This window comes from Cheilinus undulatus, linkage group 4, assembly GCF_018320785.1.
Source record: "Cheilinus undulatus linkage group 4, ASM1832078v1, whole genome shotgun sequence".
Classification (NCBI taxonomy): domain Eukaryota; kingdom Metazoa; phylum Chordata; class Actinopteri; order Labriformes; family Labridae; genus Cheilinus; species Cheilinus undulatus.
In genome coordinates, this window is record NC_054868.1 from 26,531,248 (window position 1) to 26,553,517 (window position 22,270).

At 38.7% G+C, this 22,270-nt stretch overlaps 1 protein-coding gene across 1 annotated transcript in view; it reads left to right on the plus strand.

The window, feature by feature from the left end:
- The window catches only part of usp43a (ubiquitin specific peptidase 43a), a 181,703-nt gene that overhangs the window by 151,292 nt on the left and 8,141 nt on the right, over positions 1-22,270 (plus strand). Inside the window, exons 13-14 of the mRNA XM_041784322.1 lie at positions 8,591-8,840; positions 14,678-14,836. Coding sequence (XP_041640256.1) covers positions 8,591-8,840; positions 14,678-14,836 — 409 coding nt within the window. The remainder of the gene's footprint in view (positions 1-8,590; positions 8,841-14,677; positions 14,837-22,270) is intronic.

Sequence of the window (22,270 nt, forward strand, 5' to 3'; positions counted from 1 at the left end):
AGTATGACAAAAATTAAAATATGTAATATACATGTTTCTCATCTACTGCAATTTTCCCTAATGTTTTATAGATTTTTTTTTTTGATTTTGACTAAGTAAAGTCATTTGATTTGGCTTCAAGTGGCATGACTGAAAGGTGCACTTTGACCAAAAAAGTGAGCTTCCACAGAGTTCAGTTCATCATCCTTACTATGATGAAGTTTGTCCCTACAGGCAGAACTTTCCTAACTGAGTGGGTAACATCAATCATGGTGCAAAAGTCTCTAATGCCCAAAGTCATTCAGGGGAAACTTTGCAGATTAAGGGGTGATTGTCAAATAATGTGACTACAATGACAAAAAACCTGAGTGACTGAGTACTGTTTACTTAAAACTCAAATGTCTTCAGATCATAAAAAATAGAGCCAAAACAGCCAGTTTGGTTTTCAGGTTAACACAACTCATTTTTTAATAACCTTTTACTGTTCGGTCTTACAGTGTAGTAAGGATGTTCCACTGCATACATGGAAAAAGGACCACATTCAAAATAACAAAAACATTTTGGGTGCACATCAACAACAACAGAAGACTAAAGAAAACTGAAGGGTCTGCACACAGAAATCTCCTTTTAAGGTCTTTAATTCTGGGAAGTGGAAGCATACAGACATGTTTCAGAGAATTTAAAAAAATACTGTTTCAGGACAGGGCTGACAAAAATCTTTATCATTCCAGGAAAGGGTATAGTGTTACTCAATACTCTGACGTATCCAGCATTGTTTATCTGCATAAGAATAGCATTACAGATTTTCTTGCAGAATTCTGGGCTGCATGCTGTCACCAACAAAAACTGCATGTATGGAAATCTCTATCATAAAGACTGCATGATATTATCTCAGAATTATTTGGTGGATAATAGAGTTTTAGAAAGGGAAGAGCTAAAAGAAAATGCTGTAGATAATTTTACTTTGTCTTTTAAGGCTCAGAAGTGCTGTACCCCAGTCACCCAAACATACTCTCTGGTTCATCTTTTTTTTAAGTGAGGCTACACACCCCTAATCCCTCTATGAATTATGTAAGATCTGTGCCAGTCTCAGCAGCCTGTTGGTATCCAGCCTTCCTGGATGAATTTCAATAAGACCAAGTCTCCTGATACTGCATAGATTTATAACAAGCCCTGTGACCTCAGACAGAATGATTTGAAAGTCAAAAGTTAATGCCACATCCCCAATCTTTACAGGTAATAAAGCTGTCTCTGCCTCGAGCTCTACTTAGTGATGTAACAGCCTCTCATTCATCTGAGAACACCTGAGGCGAATGCAAAAATGCTGGGTAACTTTCTAAAATTAAACCCACTGTGACTTCTAAGTAGGCTTGATTGATATCTTTGAATAGGGAGCTCCTGCCACTCTGCAGGAGGGTAAGTAAACTCTAGATTGTATATTTGCCTGTAGCACGTCAGTCACCGATGGTGTACCTCCAGGAACCGTGTTTAATATGGGTGTCATTGTACTACATCCTACATAGAAGGCATGACTCCATTTTTAAAGAACTTCATCACACAGTTTTATTCTCAGCATCATCCATTTACTTCAAACTGCATGCCTTTTGAGGTGGTGATTTCGATATCTGACCCCTACTTAAGAGCCAGATCATAACAGATATTTATCACATGACCTTACAAAAATATAAGGTCTAGAAAGCACTCTTTGTTGTGCTATTTACAAAGACCCAAAGACCCTTCTTTTGTACACTTAAATAGTACTACAGCACAGCACATTTTGAAAATCATTTACTTTTGTATTGTCTTTTTTTCTGCTAGTTTATTCTACTGCTTCTCTACAGCTGAGGTAACTTAACTTTTCAGATTCACCTTTGCACAATTAATAACAACAAACATTTCATTGAAGTTTATTTATTTGAAGCTGTGTGAATTAATGAACCCATTCCCCAGCAGTTTAAAATAATCAAAGTTAGCTCTGACTTAACTACATGTTGCCTATGCATCATTATTTTAACCAGGAAAAAGTATACTCAACTAAATGTCACAAAAGCTGCAAGTTTGGCTTCAATCTGCCTTCTGGAGTGAGGAACAACAATGAAACAATGCTGAAAATAGGAGTACATTAATTTAAAGGTGTAAGGTTATGGAGTAAAAACCTTCTAGAATTAATTAAGAAATGTGAAATTTAAGATCTGCTAACATGAAAAAAAGTTACTTGAGAAATAGATGCATCTAAAACTTCAAACCCTATACTACGGATGTTCCTAAGTGTCTATTTCCCTATTCGGCTAGACGCTCATTTACATTTCATTTCAACGACTAGTCTAAAGAGGCTGTTACCGTGTGTATGATGTATAAAACGTTATGTTCATCATGAAAACATGTAACACTACACAGTAAAAATGCCAGTGTTAGATTAACACTAAGAGTGTTAAATCTAACACAAGAAAAGTGTTCATATGTGTGTCCACTCTTTTGAGTGGTAATTTAACACTCTTCAAAGTGTTACTGTTTTTACACTGAACAAGTGTTACTCCAACACTGTATGGTGTTAAAAATTTACACTGGCTAAAACTGATTAGTGTTGATAATACTCTACACTAGTGCCAGTGTTAAAAAAATAAACTCTACCAGACTACACGTAACTCTGATGTGAAAACACTAATGAGTGTATTACAATTAATGTCAGTGGGTGTAGAATATTATCTATTAATTACAAGAAACAAGACATGCAAGTTCCACAAATAAATGTATATTGAAAATCGGGTACACCTGATACCTTTGATTGCCACCTCACATTGTATAACTGTAGCAATGAGGGGTACTTTATGGCTATCAAAGAGGGCAAAGAGGCAGACTCAGAGCTGGAACATGCTCTGAGTTGACAGAATGCACTCTTTCCATTATTATTAAAAAAAAACATCACCACAGTCAGGAAGTGACCAACCTAGCAGACAACTACACTCATGGTGCAAAGTGTTAAATGTCAGAAACCTCAGAACTTAAGATAATTCAAGGAACATGTGCAAGTGAATCCCAGCAGTGATCCCTGTACAACAGGCAACATCTAAACACAGCAAAACATCTGAATACATCTAAAATACCTAAAACACATCTAAACACCCTGCACAAAGGCATGATGGGAAAACTCTGCCCCCCAGATTTGAAAATGCAGTAGGCGGGGCTTGGATCAATTGATATTCTACAGAGTTGGACTAACACTGGTGCTTTAACACTGTCAAATAACTACAACACTGAAGGCTATTTACTCTGAATGGAGTTAAAATAACACTCTAAGTGTTAAAATCAACACTGAGAATTCAACACTCCAGTTTTTGCTGTGTACTACTAATAGTGCTATTTGTAGTGACGCAGCTGCCAAACACTATGACTAACACATTAAATTTGTCTGTAATGCAGCACCAGTATAAGTTTTTCCAAATCGCTTCAAGAATTTCTAACAAGTTACTTTTCTTATTCAGTGGTAAATTGGCTTCTTTTAAAGATATTTCTCTGGATCGTTTATGATGCTGTGACAGCTTTTATTCACACTTTTACACATATAAGTACAGCATGTTGCTCTTATTGATTCCATATAAGAAAATCTCCCCTTTTAGTCATCTGGACGAATATTATTAGCTTGTATTTATAGAAGAAAGAGGGAGGTAAAGATCACTGCTGGATGATGTAATTTGGCTTGGGGTGTGCTCCCAATGGGGAGCCAGCCACAAAAACAGGATAATTTTAAAACAATCAGACGAGGCAGTACTTTCAGCACTACTGGATGCATGTGTTCTTTGTATTTGTCAGTCTCAGTGTGAAGTGTTTTATAACTGTGGACTCACACTGGCAGAGTCATAGCATCTCTGTGGGCAGACTGATGAAGTGAAAAAAAATCACTGAATTTAAGCTGGGTGAAATTTTGTTTTTCTTCCTCCTATTGTTTTATCTCCATGCATTAGCATATCTCTCTGACCAGAGCTGCACCATTATGGCGTGATTTACAGCAGGGGTGAATCTAGAACTTTTGGTTGGGGTGACCCAGACCCTGACTTATGTAGGAGTGGCATAAAGTGTGTGTGCACACAAAAAAACCATCATCATCCAAGTTAGAGTCAGATTAGCACAATAATAGTTGTATTAACGATGTTTCATGAAAATGTAGTTGAAAGAAGATGGTAAATGGGATAATATGAAATGTATTCGTTGGGTAAGGTTTTATTCGTGATTTTTTTTTTAAGTTAATATGCTGGTCAGGTTTAACTTCAGTGTTGCTGATGTGTTTTTTAATGTTTTCAACCTTTTTTTAACTTCTTTTTTGTGTCTTAAAAGTTTCAATTCAGGCACCATTTGGCACTGGTAACATGTCAAAAAGTATTTGTTGAGCATCTTAAGCAAAGATTCCCTTCCTTTCACTTGAGGGTTGGTTAGATGCAGTTCTTGCAAATGGTGACATTTTTAAATTTATTGTGAAACGTGTGTGTGACTAACATGACACTGTGTTGATACTGACATTTATAAACCATTTGTGCTACATGCATTTCTACTTAAATACAGTATAAATGCATAAATGCAGTTACATGCATTTATACTGTATTTATGTAGAAAAAATATTTGAATTGATTGTTTTGTTTGTTTAAGGCCAGATTCTGAAACTGAATTGTGATTAATTGTCCAGTACTAATCTGGAGCCATCAATGACAGAGACGAGATGATGGCAATTTAGACAAGTGGAGATGCTGAAAGCTCACAGACTTCGCTGAGCCAGACAACTGTGGGGGTGTGTTTCTGCTTTCATTTCATGAATCCAATTGGCCATGTTTTTTGGATCTTGAGACAGATTTTTTTATAGAGCAAAAACATGTATTAATTTAAAAGGTATATTCAAGTGTTTAAAGCAGATTTGCTAGTGGTAGTCATTTTTTCAGAAGATATTTGGTCCAGTTCAGTGGCAGTCTGGGTGGATTGATTTATTATATGCTTGTCAAACTGTATAATTTGTGTAATCATGTATTCATATTTCAGTTCAGTTAATACTTTAATACTCCTGTTTTGTTCAGATTGTGTAATTTGTAGTGCCAGTCTCTTGTCAGTTTGATATTAAGCTCAATGATTTGAGAGTATTTTATGAGATTGTTGCAGACACTTGTGGCTTCACTGTGTGTTTATTTTAAATTGACTGAAAACATCACATGCAGAATCAGAATCAGAATCAGAATCTCTTTATTGTCCCGCGAGGGGAAATTAGTTTTGCAGCAGGGGCACACAAAAGACAAGGTACACAATGACATCAGAATTAAAAAAAAAAAAAAAAAAAACATAAGACAACATGGTGCAGGGCTAAATTTATGGATGATCTTAGTATTTGTTGTTGGATTAGTACAAATAAGCTATTTGTATATCATCAGTTCATTAAAGGACCTGTTAACAGCTGCATAATGGAAAGCCCACATAATCACTTGCAATATTAAAGAAAAACGTTGTCATTGTGTAGAGATGCACAATATTTTTGGCCTGATATTGGTATCCACATCCCATATTTTGGCTGTGAATATCAGCATATATTTACTGTAAATTTTGGCCATATATACTAATACATCAGTGGAGCTTTATGCTGACCAACAATGGCAGTTGAGGTCTTTATCTGTTTTTATCCTTATTTTTTTAAAAGCATGTTTTAAGGACTAAAATTGATTTCTTTGTTCATCCTCAAGCCTTAAAGAAGAAGTGAACACTTTAACTATTTTTTCAGCAGCACACTGAAGTATCTGACTGAACTATGCTGGTGTTATTTCTGACATTTGCACCAAACTGATAAAAATTGGCATTTTATGGCTTTTAATTAGCTCAAATGTGCCTCAAATCTTTCCTAAAAGGCGTGGCTTTTGTGACGTAGAAACCCACCATCGGTAGGTTTCTATGTCACAGACTTTATATTCAAGGTAGAACGTTGCCACTTCTAACCAACTTTACCATTCAGAGACCACTCCCATCCTCCCCTGCACCTCAACTCTCTAGCTCATCTGGAAAACCCCATCCTTTTCCCCTCCCTCCTCTCAGTACCAAACTGTTCACTTTCTGTGCATTTTTTGAAATCTTGAAGTGGGCAGAGTTAGCTTTGAGCTGGGGATTCACTTAGACTTTAAAGTGTGTTCAAAGTAGAGAAGTTTTAAGTCTGAAAAACATTTAGATATTAGGCTAAATGAATCTGTAAATACTTGCAAATATAAAGTTGCACTGGGAATATTAAGGCAACAGTGTCCCTTTGATTGGTTTAAAGGAAGATTTTGGATTTCAGATTAATAGAATATGTAAAGAAAGCTGGAAAGGAAGTCATGGTGTACATACAGTATTTGAGAGCTGTGTCCCTAAGGATAGCTCAGCTCTTTTTTTTTCTCTGTCTTATATAGTGTTTATGATTACCAAGCCACTAGACAGAAATGTGGGTTGATATATATTTCAAATGTGAAGCAAGCTACTGAACCAAACATGAGGCAGAGCAGGGCTTGGCTCCTTTAGGTTTGCTTCCAGTGAAAACTGGTAATAAATATTTAATGAACTAGTGATAGCAGAAACAGCTGCAGGGACAACTGAATATGAAGTTTAGATAACGCCTGCCAAACTTCCTCTCTGAAGCAATTAACAATTTCACAGCTTTACAATTATGAATTGAAATGAAAAGTAATTTCAGCATGGGGTTGAATTTGATTGTTTGTCATCCTCAGACTTTTCATTTGCCAAAATTTGGATAGTAAAAACGTAATCCTTAAGACATCTCCATCAGGCTTAGCTGAGTTACAGATTTGAGCCATTTAATAAATGTTTGCATTATTATTTGAAGCATGTCTTCTGGCTGATTTACAAGTCTTAATTTAATGTACCACCATACTTGAGTATGGCTTTTCAAAGCTTTGTGTGTTGCTGCAGACATTTGTTTGCATTCAAATGGTTCATAATACTGTGGGCCTAATGGATATGAATTTAAATACAGCAGAGTGCCTCCTCAGCAGGAGTCTATTGACACGTAAGAAGAGCACGGTGTGACTTGACTTTACTACATTTTTTATTTTTTCATCCTGGTAGGTGCAGGCTCTGCACACTGTCATATTTGACTGGAACACCTGAAAAGTAGCTTGCAATATTTAGAGTTATTAGTACCACCTGTACTTTTTCCCCATAATGACAAGTCAAAAATGTCTGCTGTGAAGAGGCTTCTCATAAACACAAGCAGCAGAAATCTGTTGATCTGCTCCACAGTGTCACACTGATCCCTGTTTGGGTTCATTTTGTCTGGGATGAGCTCCAGCACAGCAGCCTGATTAGTCTTCACACACATTCTGTGACAGCAGGAAAAGCCTGTGTCACTCAAGCTACCCTGTGTCTTTTTTGTGTTTGTATATTTCTAGACCAAATAAACACATATTTTCATAGTTTACTAGAAATCTGGCTTGTTGTTTCACAGCTTTATGCAGCCATTAATTCTTGACAACTTCCTGACTTTTCAGAGACCAACTAGAGAAATTGTCATCCCTCTCATATGTGCTCTTTTTCTGTAAATACATGATATAAGCTATTTTTTATGTTAGGATTTCCCCAGAAGCAAGACTGCTGCTGCATGTTCCTGAATATGTTTTTTAAAAGTGTCTCTTGAGGTATATTTGTTGTATTTTTAACAGCCCTTTTCATCATCAAATGTTGCAGGAAAAATGAACAGTACAGCTTTTATTGAATTATTGTCAACTGGTCAGTCAGATGTCACAACACTGTATTCTAACTTTATCTTGCTGACATCTTTCACACAGACTCCTGGCATTTTCCCTCTCAGAAATCTGACACTGAATTCAGCAGAAACCATCTCTGATCTATTCATAGTTCCAGTTTGACTTCACCCTTTGACCAGTGCTTGATTGGCACCACTGTGCACTTTCTCCTCTCTGATCATGGCGCCAGTCCAAGTGGTTTCCATCTGTCAAACCCAAGTAATCACTTTTAGCCCCCTCCCTCACCTGTGCAAGCTCAAATCTCATGACATGCCACGTTTCCCAAAAAATGAGATTTCCCCCCAGTCTTTGTGTTGGACTTCAGTCAGTCACATTTTCAGAACTTGTGCCAAGGGCAGGTTTTGCATATTAACTGCTACTGAATTGATATGCACCCTCAAAGGTTATGCAGATACACAAACCTAAATCACAGAGTGCACCAAAGTCCTACTGAACATCTCTTTAAACTAACAAGTCTGATTCCAGCTAATCAAAAAGAAATTCAACATGAAATTACAGAAAGATTCATTTTTTAATCTTTGTTATGTTACAACAAAAAGAACTACTGCTGTGTAATTATTGATATGATTGTGGGCTAAGTGCACAGATATGCCCAGGGCAGATATGGGCAGATGTGTCCATACCAGTGGTTACTGTAAGTTAGTACAAGACTTGATTTTTTTTCAGGATTTATATAACGAACTTGATTTAGTAAGAATTCTGTTAGCTGCAGCTTTAATTTGAAAGGTCTTAAATGACTAAGTGAATATATATTCCTTTTAGATTCCCTCTGGTCTTATTAGATGAATAATATAACTGCAATTTCATTGTTTTTTTTTTTTTTTAAACAGGTTGGTGAGCGGAGGAACAAGCTGTCCACCCTGGTGCGTTTCCCCCTCACTGGTTTGGACATGGCCCCCCATGTGGTGAAGAGGAGTCAGAGTATGAGGAATATGAACTTGGGAGCGTGGCCACCTTCATGGAAGCAGCCTTCAGGCCAAAACCACCAGCCCTCTGACATGACCCTCCCTCATGATTACCTGTACGACCTCTACGCTGTGTGCAACCATCATGGAGGAATGCATGGGGGACATTATACTGGTAGGGAGCTGTTTGCTATGATACATATTCAGTATGATAACTGTGCTTAATGGGACATTGTTAATTTAACACAACAATTATATTTCAAACTTTTTTAGCTCCCCTCTTTCTCTCTTCATCAAACACTGTATTAATCTTTATATGTACCGTAATTTCCGGACTATAAGCTGCTACTTTTTTTCCCATGCTTTGAACCCTGCAGCCTATACAACGATGCGGCTACTCTATGGATTTTTACATAGATTAGTTACAGCTAACGGCCACTAGGGGGCCTTCTAAATCTATGGATTCTACAGGTTACGGCCCCCCACCTTTAAACTCTATGGGCTCTATGGCCAGTCCACGTCCCCCACCTTTAAGAGGCAGGCTCCAGCAGGAAATGCTGGAGGCTGGAAAAGAATGAGACAGGCAGTTTGCGCGAAAGCAAAAGTGGAACCAAATGCAGTACGAGAGACAGAACGAGCGCAAGACAGACATTACGAGAGCGAGACAGTTTGCGCAAAGGAAGTTTTCATGCACAAACCCTCAGTTGGCTTTTGTTGGTTTGACAAATCATGTAGTCTGTGATCCCTCATGAGATGCAGTTATTAAGTGTGTGATTCCCAGTCTTTCAATAATCATTCAAAAATCTGCTGAAACCAGCCTGTTGGTGAGTACTCCCAGTTTTTTTCAAAATCTGTAAAGAACGTGAAAGTTGTGTAATGGGTCCCCAGCTGAAATTTCTAATAACTTTTTTTTACAGTCATAAATATGTTAGTTCTTCTAGAACCTGCAGATTTCACCTTACATTTTAACTACATATATTTGTTACTTCTACTTTTTTTCAAGTACATTGAAATTAAAAAGTCAATTTTTATGTTAAAAATTGTCTGAGTGCACACAAACTGTTTTCCTCTTGCACAAATCAGGGCCTGGGCCCCCAAACCACAAACTCTAGATACACCCCTGAAACTAATGAACACAGGTTATGCACATTAGAGTTACAACCAGCTGCAGGACAGAGATCTGATGATGGAACAGAGAGGGCAAAATCAACAACAGAAAAGGAGAGGGACTAAACTTTGACCCAGTTGAAAGTAAGACACCTTTTTTCTCTCTGTCGGCCTGATCCAGAGACATGCTGCTCCTAAGAGCATCTCTGTCTGCTATTTAACATTTAAAAACCTTTCTTAAGGAGACTGACAAATCCTAGAAACAAACAGAAAAGACGGGAGATAATGATAAAAGTTTCTTTATTGTCTGGTTGTTTTTAAATGAACTTTTCTTTTAAAATTAGCTCAACAATAGATTGGGCAGTGTGCTGTGCTCTCCCTCCTCAAATGCTTTCAATCATCGCTTATCTCTCCCTCTCGCTGCTTAAATTATAAGCCAATAATGACCATGAGATCTTCAAAAAGGGGAAAAATAAATCACTATGAGTTGTGAAATGTAAGATGTGATCACAAGTGGCCACTGGACACGTCTCCAGTGGCCACTTGTGTTTATATATAGACACGTCTCCAGTGATCACAAGTGGCCACTGGAGACGTGTCTATATGTAAACACGTACAGAGATGTCTGCTTATGGACTGATACCCCTCGTGAATATGTTAGATACCATGGGATATTTTCCTAAAGCTTCTCAAGTACAAAAAGTAGCTTCAAATGATGACATTTTGTTTCATTCATTAATTGTTATGATGATGAAATTTTTGAAGAATTTTCCCTTACAGTTAGGACTAGATCATGGCAAAGAAAAAAAATTACCCCCAAAGGAGCTTAGCACTGAAGAGAGCTCCAAAGATGAAACACTATTAGGATTAATATGTTGGACTCTTAAAAGGCTCAAGTGTCTACAAACAGGAGAAAATGGAAAAGAGATGGAGGGATAGGAGAGATGTTCTACTCAAATTAGCAGCAGGTTAAATCAACATGAGCATGTAAATAGCATTTAAAGAGACTGCTGGGTAAGCAGGCATTTGTTTTGATATGTTTTGCTTGTATTTTAAGGTTATATTCCTAGAAATAGGGGTTTAGCTAGGGTCAACTATGCCTCTTCACTATGAAAAGTTTCTCCCTACTTCACTCAGAGTTGCTCTGAGAGTGCTCTTTAATCACTCCTGAGCAATGAGTCCTTGCTGCAGTGTTTAAGCCAAGCACAGAGCTCTCTTAAGAATATTCTCAGAAGGGCATATACGCTATATTGACCCTGCTCCATCACTTAACATGGCATACCACTTTGTGGCTGAGTTGCTGTCGTTCCCAATCGCTTCCACTTTGTTATAATACCACTGACAGTTGACTGTGGAATATTTAGGAGCGAGGAAATTTTCTGACTGGACTTGTTACACGGGTGGCATCCTATCACAGTACCACGCTGGAATTCACTGAGCTCCTGAGAGCGACCCATTCTTTCACAAATGTTTGTAGAAACAGTCTGCATGCCCAGGTGCTTGATTTTATACACCTGTGGCCATGGAAGTGATTGGAACACCTGCTTTCAATCATTTGGATGGGTGAGTGAATACTTTTGGCAATATAGTGTATCTCAACAGGGACACAGTCCACTCTCTGTAGCTAGTTGGACTTTGGATGTTTTCAGTGAGTTCTCAAACACAAACTGTGTTCAAAAGGGTAGACTTATAATGAGAAATACCGCAGTTTTTTTTTCCTGTGTTTGTTCCCACATTCAGCCTTATACTCTCAAGGTAATCTGTAAAGATGAAGGCCTGGCTGTCAACACATTCTTTTCATTGTTCAAACGTGAATGAACGTTGATAATATCTGCGAAGAAATGTTCAGCACCCCTCTGTGACACATTCCCAGGGGATAACTTGCCTGCACGTAGTATCATAAGGCTTAAACTTAACTAAAGTGAGCAAAATTTCCCTTTAGAACTTTTTCCTTTTTATTTTTCCTTTTGGTTTGAACTCTAACTTTGTTGGGGAAGCCAAAACACAACATGAACAAGACTAGATTGAAACCAAGTATATGGGTGACAGCTATCTTGGATGAGTGATTCGTTTTTAGGGGATGCAATTGTGCGGTCCTTTATGTCTGTGGGTTGAGAATTGAAGGATTTCAATAGTTTAAAACAGGGGGTATCAGAACTAGAAGGGGGGAAATCTCCCCCATCCCCTGCGACAATTCTCACCCTGGTTTAAAACTAAAGCCCTCTTGGCAGTAAACAGCTAACCAAGCACACCAGATAGACTGTTTCATGTCCAATGCATGAATATATTTCCCATTTATGTGGAAAAGCTCCCATAGAAAGAGTTTGGGAAGGGCAGGACTTTTCAGAAAACTCTTGAAAGGTAATTGGAGGAATGTTCTGCCTGTCACATTCATGACCAGATGATCAGAGCAACAAGACAAAATGACGTTGTGGCATGCGTTACTCTTGAGCTGACAGGCTGCCACTGCCTTAGATTGTTAATAGCAGAGCTTCTCGGTGAATAGAATAAAGGCCGGTCAGTTAAAACACCATCTCTGCCAAGACAAGCTTTCAATGTGGCACCATGGTCATGTTTAAAAAAGAAATGTGGTTTGCTTAAACTATCGCTTTCAGCTACATCCGAGCTAACAGCTACCGCAGCAGCAGCTATTGGATACCCCAGCAAACCCACCCATAACGATTGCAAACCTATACTAAAGAAAGCAAGAAGAAGAACGAAAGCATTTATCTGTCACTGCAACATTTCAGTGTGGCTCTGTGCCCTTGTTTTAATAAAAACACACGTTGTCCAGTTCTGACAAAACTACCACTGTGACTAAGTCAGAGCTAATCGCTCTGCTAGCACTCATTGTATACAACCACTCACACAACTAACTCTTTCCCCTGTAACTATCACATACTCATGTCAAAGCAGGTTGGAAGAGAAGAGGAAAACATCTTTCACAACATGAAAAGCTTGTAGTGTTGTTTTTATTCTTAATTTAATACAGAAACGTGGTCCAGTTCTAGAAAAACTGCTGTATGCTGAAGCTACATCGGAGGTATTTACCGCTTTGGAGGCAGCCATTTCAAGCGGTTTTGAGTACAACTAAACTCTGCCCATAGCACAGCTCTGCAGAGCTCTGAAAGTATAGTCAGGCCAGCTGGCAGGTATTCAGTCAATCACATGCAGACCCATGTGAAGCGCTGATCCTGGTGGTCAGCCAAAAAAGGCCCACATCCCTCAAGCCCTGAGTTGCCACAGGAACTAATTTTTCAGCTTCATTTAAGTATAATCAGCTTACCTCCCCAACAAACAGAAATGCGATAAAACATGTTAAAATAAAACCATAATTCTTCCTTACATTTCTTAACAGAAAACTAATATAAACTTTGAAACAGAAAGGTAGTGTGGCGTTGCCAGCTGGGAGCAGAAAGACATAAGGGCATTAACTCATATTCACCGTGAAAATTCATCAAATGTGGCAAGTTGTTTCATACTGCAATGCAAATAAGCACAGGAGATGATTATGTGGCTCAATCACCCCTTAAAAATTCACTGGATCAATCCATCCTGATAGCGAGCTTTTCTTTTTTAACAGCTTCAGTGTACAAAGGCCTTCAGACCTCAGTTTATTACTGACCCACTCAGTTTATTAGTTTGACCATTCACCAACCCTCACTTATAGTTTATGAAAAAAATATACATAACTACAATCAGTCAGGTATAAATTGAAAAATATCCCATTAAGACACACCCAGGTGACTCTGCTTCTCAGTGAACTGTATGCTGAATGACACTGAAAATAAGAAAGCGTTCTACAAACAGTCCCTCAGCTTTTTGGAGACTCCATAGTAAACAGTTAATGGGTTCAGGACTCTGGCAGGGTGGGCTCCTGACCCACAGATGAAGAATGATCTTGTCTTTAATTGCAGGAGATGCTTTGTGAAAAGAAACATCCCTGGAGCCTGTTTGTTAGAGAGTATTTGGACAACAGCTGCATTGCTGCAGCCTTTACCTAGCTCTTATAAGATCGTTCCAAAAGCAAACACTGCACTACTCTCAATGGTTCTTTTTGATCCTTTATGACAAGGTTGATTTTTTCCCTTGAACTGTTCCTTCTTTGCTTTGATGAAAAGCAAGTACGCATAAATATCTTTAAAACGAATGAACTCTGGAATTTTCTTGCCAAGTATTTCCTTTTCATCTAAAGCCTTATGCACTGTGACCCAGTCCTCCATACTGCAGGACCAATGAGTCAAACATGGCACAAAGACCCATGCTGCATTAGCTCAACCTGAGATTCACTTCTTGATAGTTTCATCTGAGAACCTCAGCTGCAGTATTGTTGATCTCTAAAAAGTAACTTTTGTACCAGAGGGATGATATATTTTTACTTGACTCTGATCATTTCATGACCTTAAATAAACTAGGTAGACTCAAGGAAAAATTCCATCCACATTCAAGTGAATAATTCTTTGAGGGTTTTTACTGCCTGTGGACTGCATCATTACAGACATTTCTTTGCACTGCCATTTTAAACAATGGGTTTCATTTATGTTTTATCCCAAGACTGTTTCAAAATGAGTATAATTTGATTTAAAATGTACAATTATTGTAAAACCCAATACTTCATAGATGATAAAGCATAATTTAAACATATTTAAATGTCCATGTTGGCTATAAGTTAGGTAGGATAGGTTTTTATTGTTTTAAATAAGTGTCTAACGATAAAACTCCTACACATCTGCTACATTTATTTTTCATAAATCAACATTTTGCTGCAAATGTCAAACACTGCACATTTGAATTAATACTTGACCGTATTGAATTCATGTATTTGTGCAGATTATTTAAATGTATAGAAGTTTTGAATTGATAAAAATGCAGTAAATGCAGTTATTTTGTCATTTTCTAACCCAGCTTACTGCAGGAACTCAGTGGATGGACAGTGGTACAGCTACGATGACAGCAGCGTTGACTTGGTGCCAGAGGAGGAAGTATGTACCCGAGGAGCCTACATCCTCTTCTACCAGAGGCGTAACACCATTCCTCCATGGTCTGCCAGCTGCTCTGTCAGAGGTATGATATAAAAAACATCTCACAAAGAAACTTAAGTAATTACACTGTTCAGTGTAAGTTCATAGAGGGGAAATATTTGAACTCACATGTTCTCTTGAAATATTGAAGACAAATTTAAGCAGCTATACAAGGGCCTTGCAAGGAAGAACTGTAAATGTTTGCTCATTCTATAGGTTTTAGTTAAAGCTCATGTGAGGAACTTTTAGTTTGTAGTGATTTTGGCAGCCCCAGTGAACAAAGTGGTATTCTTAGTTCTGTACATGTTCTTGTAGTGAAAAATCTTGAGGGGTATTCCATCAAAGCAGCTAAAAGAAGCAGAGCTTACTTGAACTGGCCTGATTAGAACTTCACTTAAGACTCAACCTGTTCAGCTAAAATGGCTCAGCCACATCTGGTCCAAACTAACTTTAGCAAGGCAGGCCAAATCCAAGAACCCATCAACAGTCCAGTCATCGTTTAATATTGCCTGACTGATGCTTTATACCTCCAGGATCACAAGTGGATTTTTTTTTTTTTTTTTAGTACTGCTGAAGCCAGCAGTTACCATTAAATTACTTCCAGATAATATGTCCTTTATCCCTTGGCATTTACATCAGCAATGTTAAGGCTGTCATTTTACTTTCCCTGGAGTACTGCTGTTTGTCTGATGAGTCTTAGTTCCCCAGCAGACTGTACCTAAAATACTGAAACTTTACCCATGTTCACTTCCAAAAACAAACACATTTTTAAAATTAACATAAACGATGAGCATTGGATGGGATTGTCCTTCCTTTCTTTACTGTTAAAGTTCAAGTAATGTAGCCTAATACATTCATGCATCTTAAATAGCATATCAAATTGTAAAAACTTAAAGTATCCAAAAGACAAAACTTGTGGTTTCACATCATTACACATAGTTGGAAGCTCTATGAGAGCTTGTTTGAGACTCTGGAGGGCTCATTATATTTTTCTTGTAGACCAGGATGAAGCTCCATGGAGCACAGATTTCTACACTCACCTGAAAAAACGATTCTACTCGATTTAGTGTGTTTTCATCCAGTTTTCAGAGAAGGAGTGGTGCACACTGCATAAAACGAATAGACAGGGTAGAGTCTTAATGTCTTTATACATTATTGTCAAAAGCAACATGTTTTTTTGTAGTTCAAAAGAGGCAGAAGCAGTGGGAGGACACTTAACCCCAATTTGCAGTGTCAGTGGCATGTCAATGTGATTGTTAGTACTGGCAGCCACTTTACAAAATCACCTCTGGACAGTGTATGAATGTGGAGTAAATGGGTAAGTGGGACCTGTGTGACCTGCAGTGTAAAAGGGCTATGTGAGTGCTGTACAACCGTTATACAGCATGACTGTAGCATGCCATAAAAATGACACTTGGTTCTGTATCTGCTAATACAGACTCTACAAACTCATGTATACTCCAGGGTTTCCCAAACAGAGTCACAACAACATGATTTGCTTATACAGCTCCATATGCTATATGCTGATGGAGCTTCAGGGTCTGTTAGAAAAAAAAAGTTGTAAAACTGAATGGAATTATTGATTACGTAAGGGTTATCAATGTGGCACCTCTTGGCATACCAGATAGTATTTACATGCTTTAAACTTCACAACTAGTGGAATAAAACCAGGTTGTGAGCATGTTAGTATGTCAGTATGTTATGTATGTTATGTTATGTTAGTATGTTAGCATCAAAGACAAACTTAGGACTAGTTTAAAAATGAGGTTGTGTATGGCTGTATTGATCCTCAACACCCTTCTCTGCCCACCGGTGTGTCTCTGTTCACTGAGTGCTATGCTCAGAAACCAACCCAAACCACCAGAGGAAAGGGCAGAGCCATCAACAGTAGCACATAGTAGAGTGGGGAAGCTTTCTATGGAAAAGGTATTCTAAGGAGACTGTGTAACTTTGTTTTCAAGAGGATGTCAATATATAGTTGCAAAGGTCAGCTAATGTTGTTCAGATCTTGAGTCATACAAAAATAGAGCACTCTCTCCTTCTTCTGATTTGTCTGAAAGATTCATTCTTCCTACCTGTGAGGATGAAACAAAAAAATGGATGACAGACCACAGTTGGCCCATGGGCCATAGCAAGGGCGTACCTGTTATAAGGGTTAAATGCATGGAATGCCAATTCTGCTGCTAAGGGGTTCGCAATCAAAACAATAACAAACACGACAAAGTAGAGAGCAGTGCTGCTCAGCTCCTCCTACCTCTGCTTTTACTTCTTTTTTTTAATTGAGGACCTGTTCATTAAAAACAGTCCTCCAACTGGTGTATTTACAGAACAGTAAACTGGCATTGGGTTTTAACTGATTGAATTTGTCATGATAAGGCAGAAAATCTGTTAATAGTGGCCTACCTGGTTTGCAGTGTGAGCTACTGATAAAGCATTCTGGGATCATTTGCAGGGCAAACCAGAAAGGACGCTATTAACAGACTTTCTCCCTAATTATGAGATGTTTAACAACTAAATTGTTTATTTAGTGTTTGGTCAATACACCTTATGGAGTGCAGTTTTTAATGAACAGAGCCCTCAATTAAAAACAAGAGGTAAGCCGTGGAGGTTGAGGGATTCCGCATTAAAGTGATGAGAAAGGGTGACTGAACTCACATCCGATGTTTGAGGATAATTACGGGCCATCACAAATAAGCAGCAAACACATCAGATGAAGCAACAACAGGGCAGCTTTCAGTAGTACGGTGTGACAGTGACTGAGAAATGATGAATTTTAGGCTATTAATAACAGGTGCTGCGAGCTGCACCGTGAAGTACTCTATAACTTTGTATTAACTTCCGGTTAAGTGAACTCGCAGCGGAACGGAGCTTGCCAGGCTGCGCAACACGGTAATGAAGTATAATTAATGCCCAATGGAGGAGCTGGAAGATTGCATTGGAGCTTTTACGCACAGCGAAAAAAAAAGGAGACAGGATCATTTGACTCTTGGCATATTCTAACCGTGCTGAAGCCCATTTGACCCCCTCCCCTGTCCCCCCTTTGGCCCGCACTCACACTGCTCAAGGCATCCAGGCCTGGGAAAGATACGTCACGTGCCGACGTCATCACACAAAGCCTCCACGGTTGATGAACTTATATGTGTTGATGACTCAGTATAAGTGTTTTTTAGGCTGTAAAATACCAACAGATTTATACAACATCTGGTCTGACACCGGAGATATTTTACCTGACCTGGGATCAGTATTCTACGTTAACTATACAGAGCCCTGTGAGGAGAGATAGAAAGTGGTTCATAGCGGAGAGTTATCGCTCACAGCATACAATCTGGAGCCTGATCAGAGTTCCAAGAACTTCTGCTGAATGAAACGTCAACTTTTTAACTCCTAGGAGCCCAGTCATTCCTCTGCATGTCCGTATACTATCTGAATCCCCCTGGCACTTCTTTATGCGCCATGATCTGTGCCATCTCTCAGCGTAATTTTGGATGCCTTTAAGGGCTGCACCAAACAAGCTCTCATGTCATATGACAGCCTGTGTCTAGAGCAGGATTAAATGTTCAGATAAAAGATTTTTTAACGCGGCAAGAGCAACTTTAACCATCTGATGAGAGCTGGAGGTAAGTACGCCTCAGGATTATTAAACAATGTTCTGTTAAAACATCAGGGACCAAGACCACAATTTCACTACTTGATAATGTAAAATAGAATTAAAGGTAAATTAATTCAGTGGATGATAGTTTGGCATTATAATTTTATAATAAGAGAGGTTAAATCAGCCATGAGATTAACCCCTGCACACACTTGTCTGAGTATTTGGCACCCTCTTTACGCATGGAGGATGAAAGGTGTGTGTTATCCTGTGAGCAGCTGTTTGTGACTCAAACAAGGGAAGAAGCTTTTATTTCACAAACCAAAAAATCCTCTTGCAGTGGTTAAAGCCGGACTTTGCTAGAAACTGGTCAGGAATGTGGACTGGACTGGGATCCATTAGAACAAGGTCGTTGTGGAGCTGTGCAAAGTGAAATTCTCCCACTCTTATAAAATCTTTGTAACTTGTTGAAATCCAAGGAGACAAAATATATAGTTCTCGCTATCGTTCTAGAAAAAATCCTGCCATCTCTAGCATGCAGCTGCTGCCTGGTGTGCTCTCTGCGCTCTGAGGCGGGTCCTTTTGTTGTTACTTCATGTTACGTCACATTCCCGCACTTGTGCTCCTTTATTTGCATTCATGCCGTGCCTAGGCCCACCTCGTCCTTCTGTGCTGGTGCCGCGCAGTGTGCTGTGCTAAAGCGCGGAACGATTGCACTCACACTGGTCAAACGTACCAGACTTTTGGCTGAAATGGGCCCAGGCACGGTACGGATTGCCTAATGTGAGTGCACCCTGAATTTGTTGTCTAAATGTACTGTATATCTCGTGTTTCCACCATCAATGTCATTTTGAATAGTTTAATTTTCAGGTTGGCAGGTTTTATTTGATTTCCCACCCTATAACAGCGCTTTAGTTTGTGCATGGCGCATCCATGCTTGACTCTAAATACGAGCTCTTCTCCATGTTTTCTTTTTTACTTACTAGATTTTTTCCAATGATTTCAGATTTTCTAACAATTTTTCTTGGCTTTAGTGAATTACACAAAATCAACTCAAAATGAAAGTCTGTATGAACAAAAGAGAAGACCATTATCATGAGTAAGCTTTGAGAGCTGCAATAAAATGTGTTATTGGCCTGTGAAACATCAACAACATCATCAACATCAAAGTCAAACAATGACTCACAGAAAAATGGCTGACCCTCCCACTGTACTCTATCTATGCAAGAAAAAAAAAACAGCTCTGAGATAGAAAAGAGACATAATACCAAGAAGATTCCACTATCTGTTGAAGGCGGTGTGTGTATCTATTTTAAATTGTGTTAACATGTTCTGTAATAGTTCCACTGTCCTAATACAAACACACATCGGTGTATTTAAATATGAAGAACTTCTCACTAATCCCTGCTTGCATTAATGCTAATGCACCATGCTGCTGCTGGCATAGCTTAACATCCCCCACCCCATCCTCCTCCTTTATAGCATAAAGCTTGCTGCACCCTCACAGGCAATTAATCCACTCATGGATGAAAGTATTGGCACACCTGGAGTTTTTCCAGAAAATACACCATTTCTCCCAGATGTTGTCACAATCACAAATGTTTTTTGGTATATACATGCTTACTTCTTTTATGTGCATTGGAACGACACAAAAAATCGAAAGAAAAAAGACAAAATTGACATAATTTTACACAAAACTCAAAAATGGGCTGAACAAAATTATTGGCACTGTCCAGAGGTGATTTTATTGGGTAAATCATTTTATTTCAAGCATGTGATGCTCATTTAAACTCACCTGTGGCAGTTACAGGTGCTGGCAATCTAGAAATCACACCTGAAACCAGTTAGAATGTATAAAAGTTGACTCACCCTTTGTGTTGTGTGCCTGTGTGTGTCACACCAAGCATGGAGAAGAGAAAGAAGAGCCCAGAATTGTCTGAGGACTTAAGAAGCAAAATTTTGGAAAAATATGAACAACCTCAAGGTTACAAGACCATCTCCAGAGATTTTGAAATCCTTTGTCCACTGTACGTAATGTAATCAAGAAGTTTATAACCCATGGAACTGTGGCTAATCTCCCTGGATGTGGACAGAAGAGAAAAATTGACAAAAGAATGCAACGCAGGATAGTTGGAATGGTGGATAAACGTCCTCAAGTCAACTTCCACACGAATTCAGGCTGTCCTGCAGGCTCAGGGTGCAAAAGTGTCAGTTCGGACCATACGTCGTCTTTGAATGAGAAGCGCTATGGCAGGAGACAGAGGAGAACCCCACTGCTGACAAAGAGACATAAAAAAGCCAGACTGGAGTTTGTAAAAATGTATCTGAGTAAACCTCAGTCATTCTGGGAGAACATTTTGTGGACTGATGGGACTAAGGTAGAGCTTTTTGGAAAAGCACGTCATTCTACTGTTTACAGAAAATAGAATAAGATCTACAAAGAAAAGAACACAGTACCTACAGTCAAACATGGTGGAGGTTCAAAGATGTTTTGGGGTTGTTTTGCTGCCTCTGGCACTGAGTGCCTTGACTGTGTGCAAGGAATGATGAAATCTGGAGACTATCAAAAGATTTTGGGCCACAATGTAGGGCCTAGTGTCAGAAAGCTGGGTCTGCGTCAGAGGTCATAGGTGTTCTAGCAGGACAATGACCCGAAACATACCTCAAAAAGCACCAAGAAATGGTTGGAGACAAAGCTGGAGAGTTCTGAGGTGGCCAACAATGAATCTGGATCTAAATCCCATTGAGCACCTATGAAGAGATCTCAAGACTGCTGTTGCAAGAAGCACCCTTCAAATCTGAGAGACCTGGAGCAGTTTGCAAAAGAAGAGTGGTCCAAAATTCCATTTGAGAGGTGTAAGAAGCTAGTTGATGGTTATAGGAAGCATTGGTTTCAGTTATTTTTTCCCAAGGGTGTGCAACCAAATATTAAGTTGAGGGTGCCAACAATTTTGTCCGGACCATTGTTTGAATTTTGTGTAAAATTATGTCAATTTTGTCTTTTCTCTTCGGAATTTTTGTGTTGTTCCAATGCACGTAAAGGAAATAAACATGTATATACCAAAAAACATTTGTAATTGCAACAATTTCTGGGAGAAATTGTGTATTTTCTAGAAAAATTTCAGGGATGCCAATACTTTCGTCCATGACTGTATATTTTATTCAGTACACATTGTCATAAATGTATAGTCTAGCCTTGCACTCCCAGAAGAGTCAAAACTTGCTGCCATAGGCGGTTTTACCATTAGGCAAAGGTAGGCAATTGCCTGGGGCCTCGTCCATGAGGGGAGCCTCAAGAATTTGCCTAGGTTTGTTTTCCTACAATTATAGCTCACTTAAATTTTTGCCACTCCCCAGGTCAAAGAAAATTATTCATAGTTTAACATTTAGAGCCGTGAGGACCATCATAAAAAAGACGCACAGCAGAGCGCAGCTGCAGCATCACCTCTGCTCTCTCAGCGAGTCTTGTCCTGTCCAAACCTCCAACTAGTTTCTTGCACAAGCCTTAACAAATGTCAAAGCCAGAGGATTTTGCCTTGTAGTACTAAAGTTCCTCCCCTGTGTGGGATTAAAACAGCTGCTCTCAGGATAACACACACTTTCTCTGCTTAATTGTCCCTCAACCACAAATATATTTATATATATATTTATATATAAATATTTATAATGAATATTACAGTCTTGTAAATTCATCATCAGTGGGTCATAAAAACGTTAAAATTTGTAAAAATTGTCATATGTTACAAGGGCAGCATATTTTTGCCTGACCTGTTTAGATTACCTGCAGGTAAATTCTCCTTCTAAAGTAGCTAATGAACCCTTTGGTGTGCAAACATACAGCACTCATTAAATGGTACCTGCATCTAATATTGGATCATTTCTCTTTAT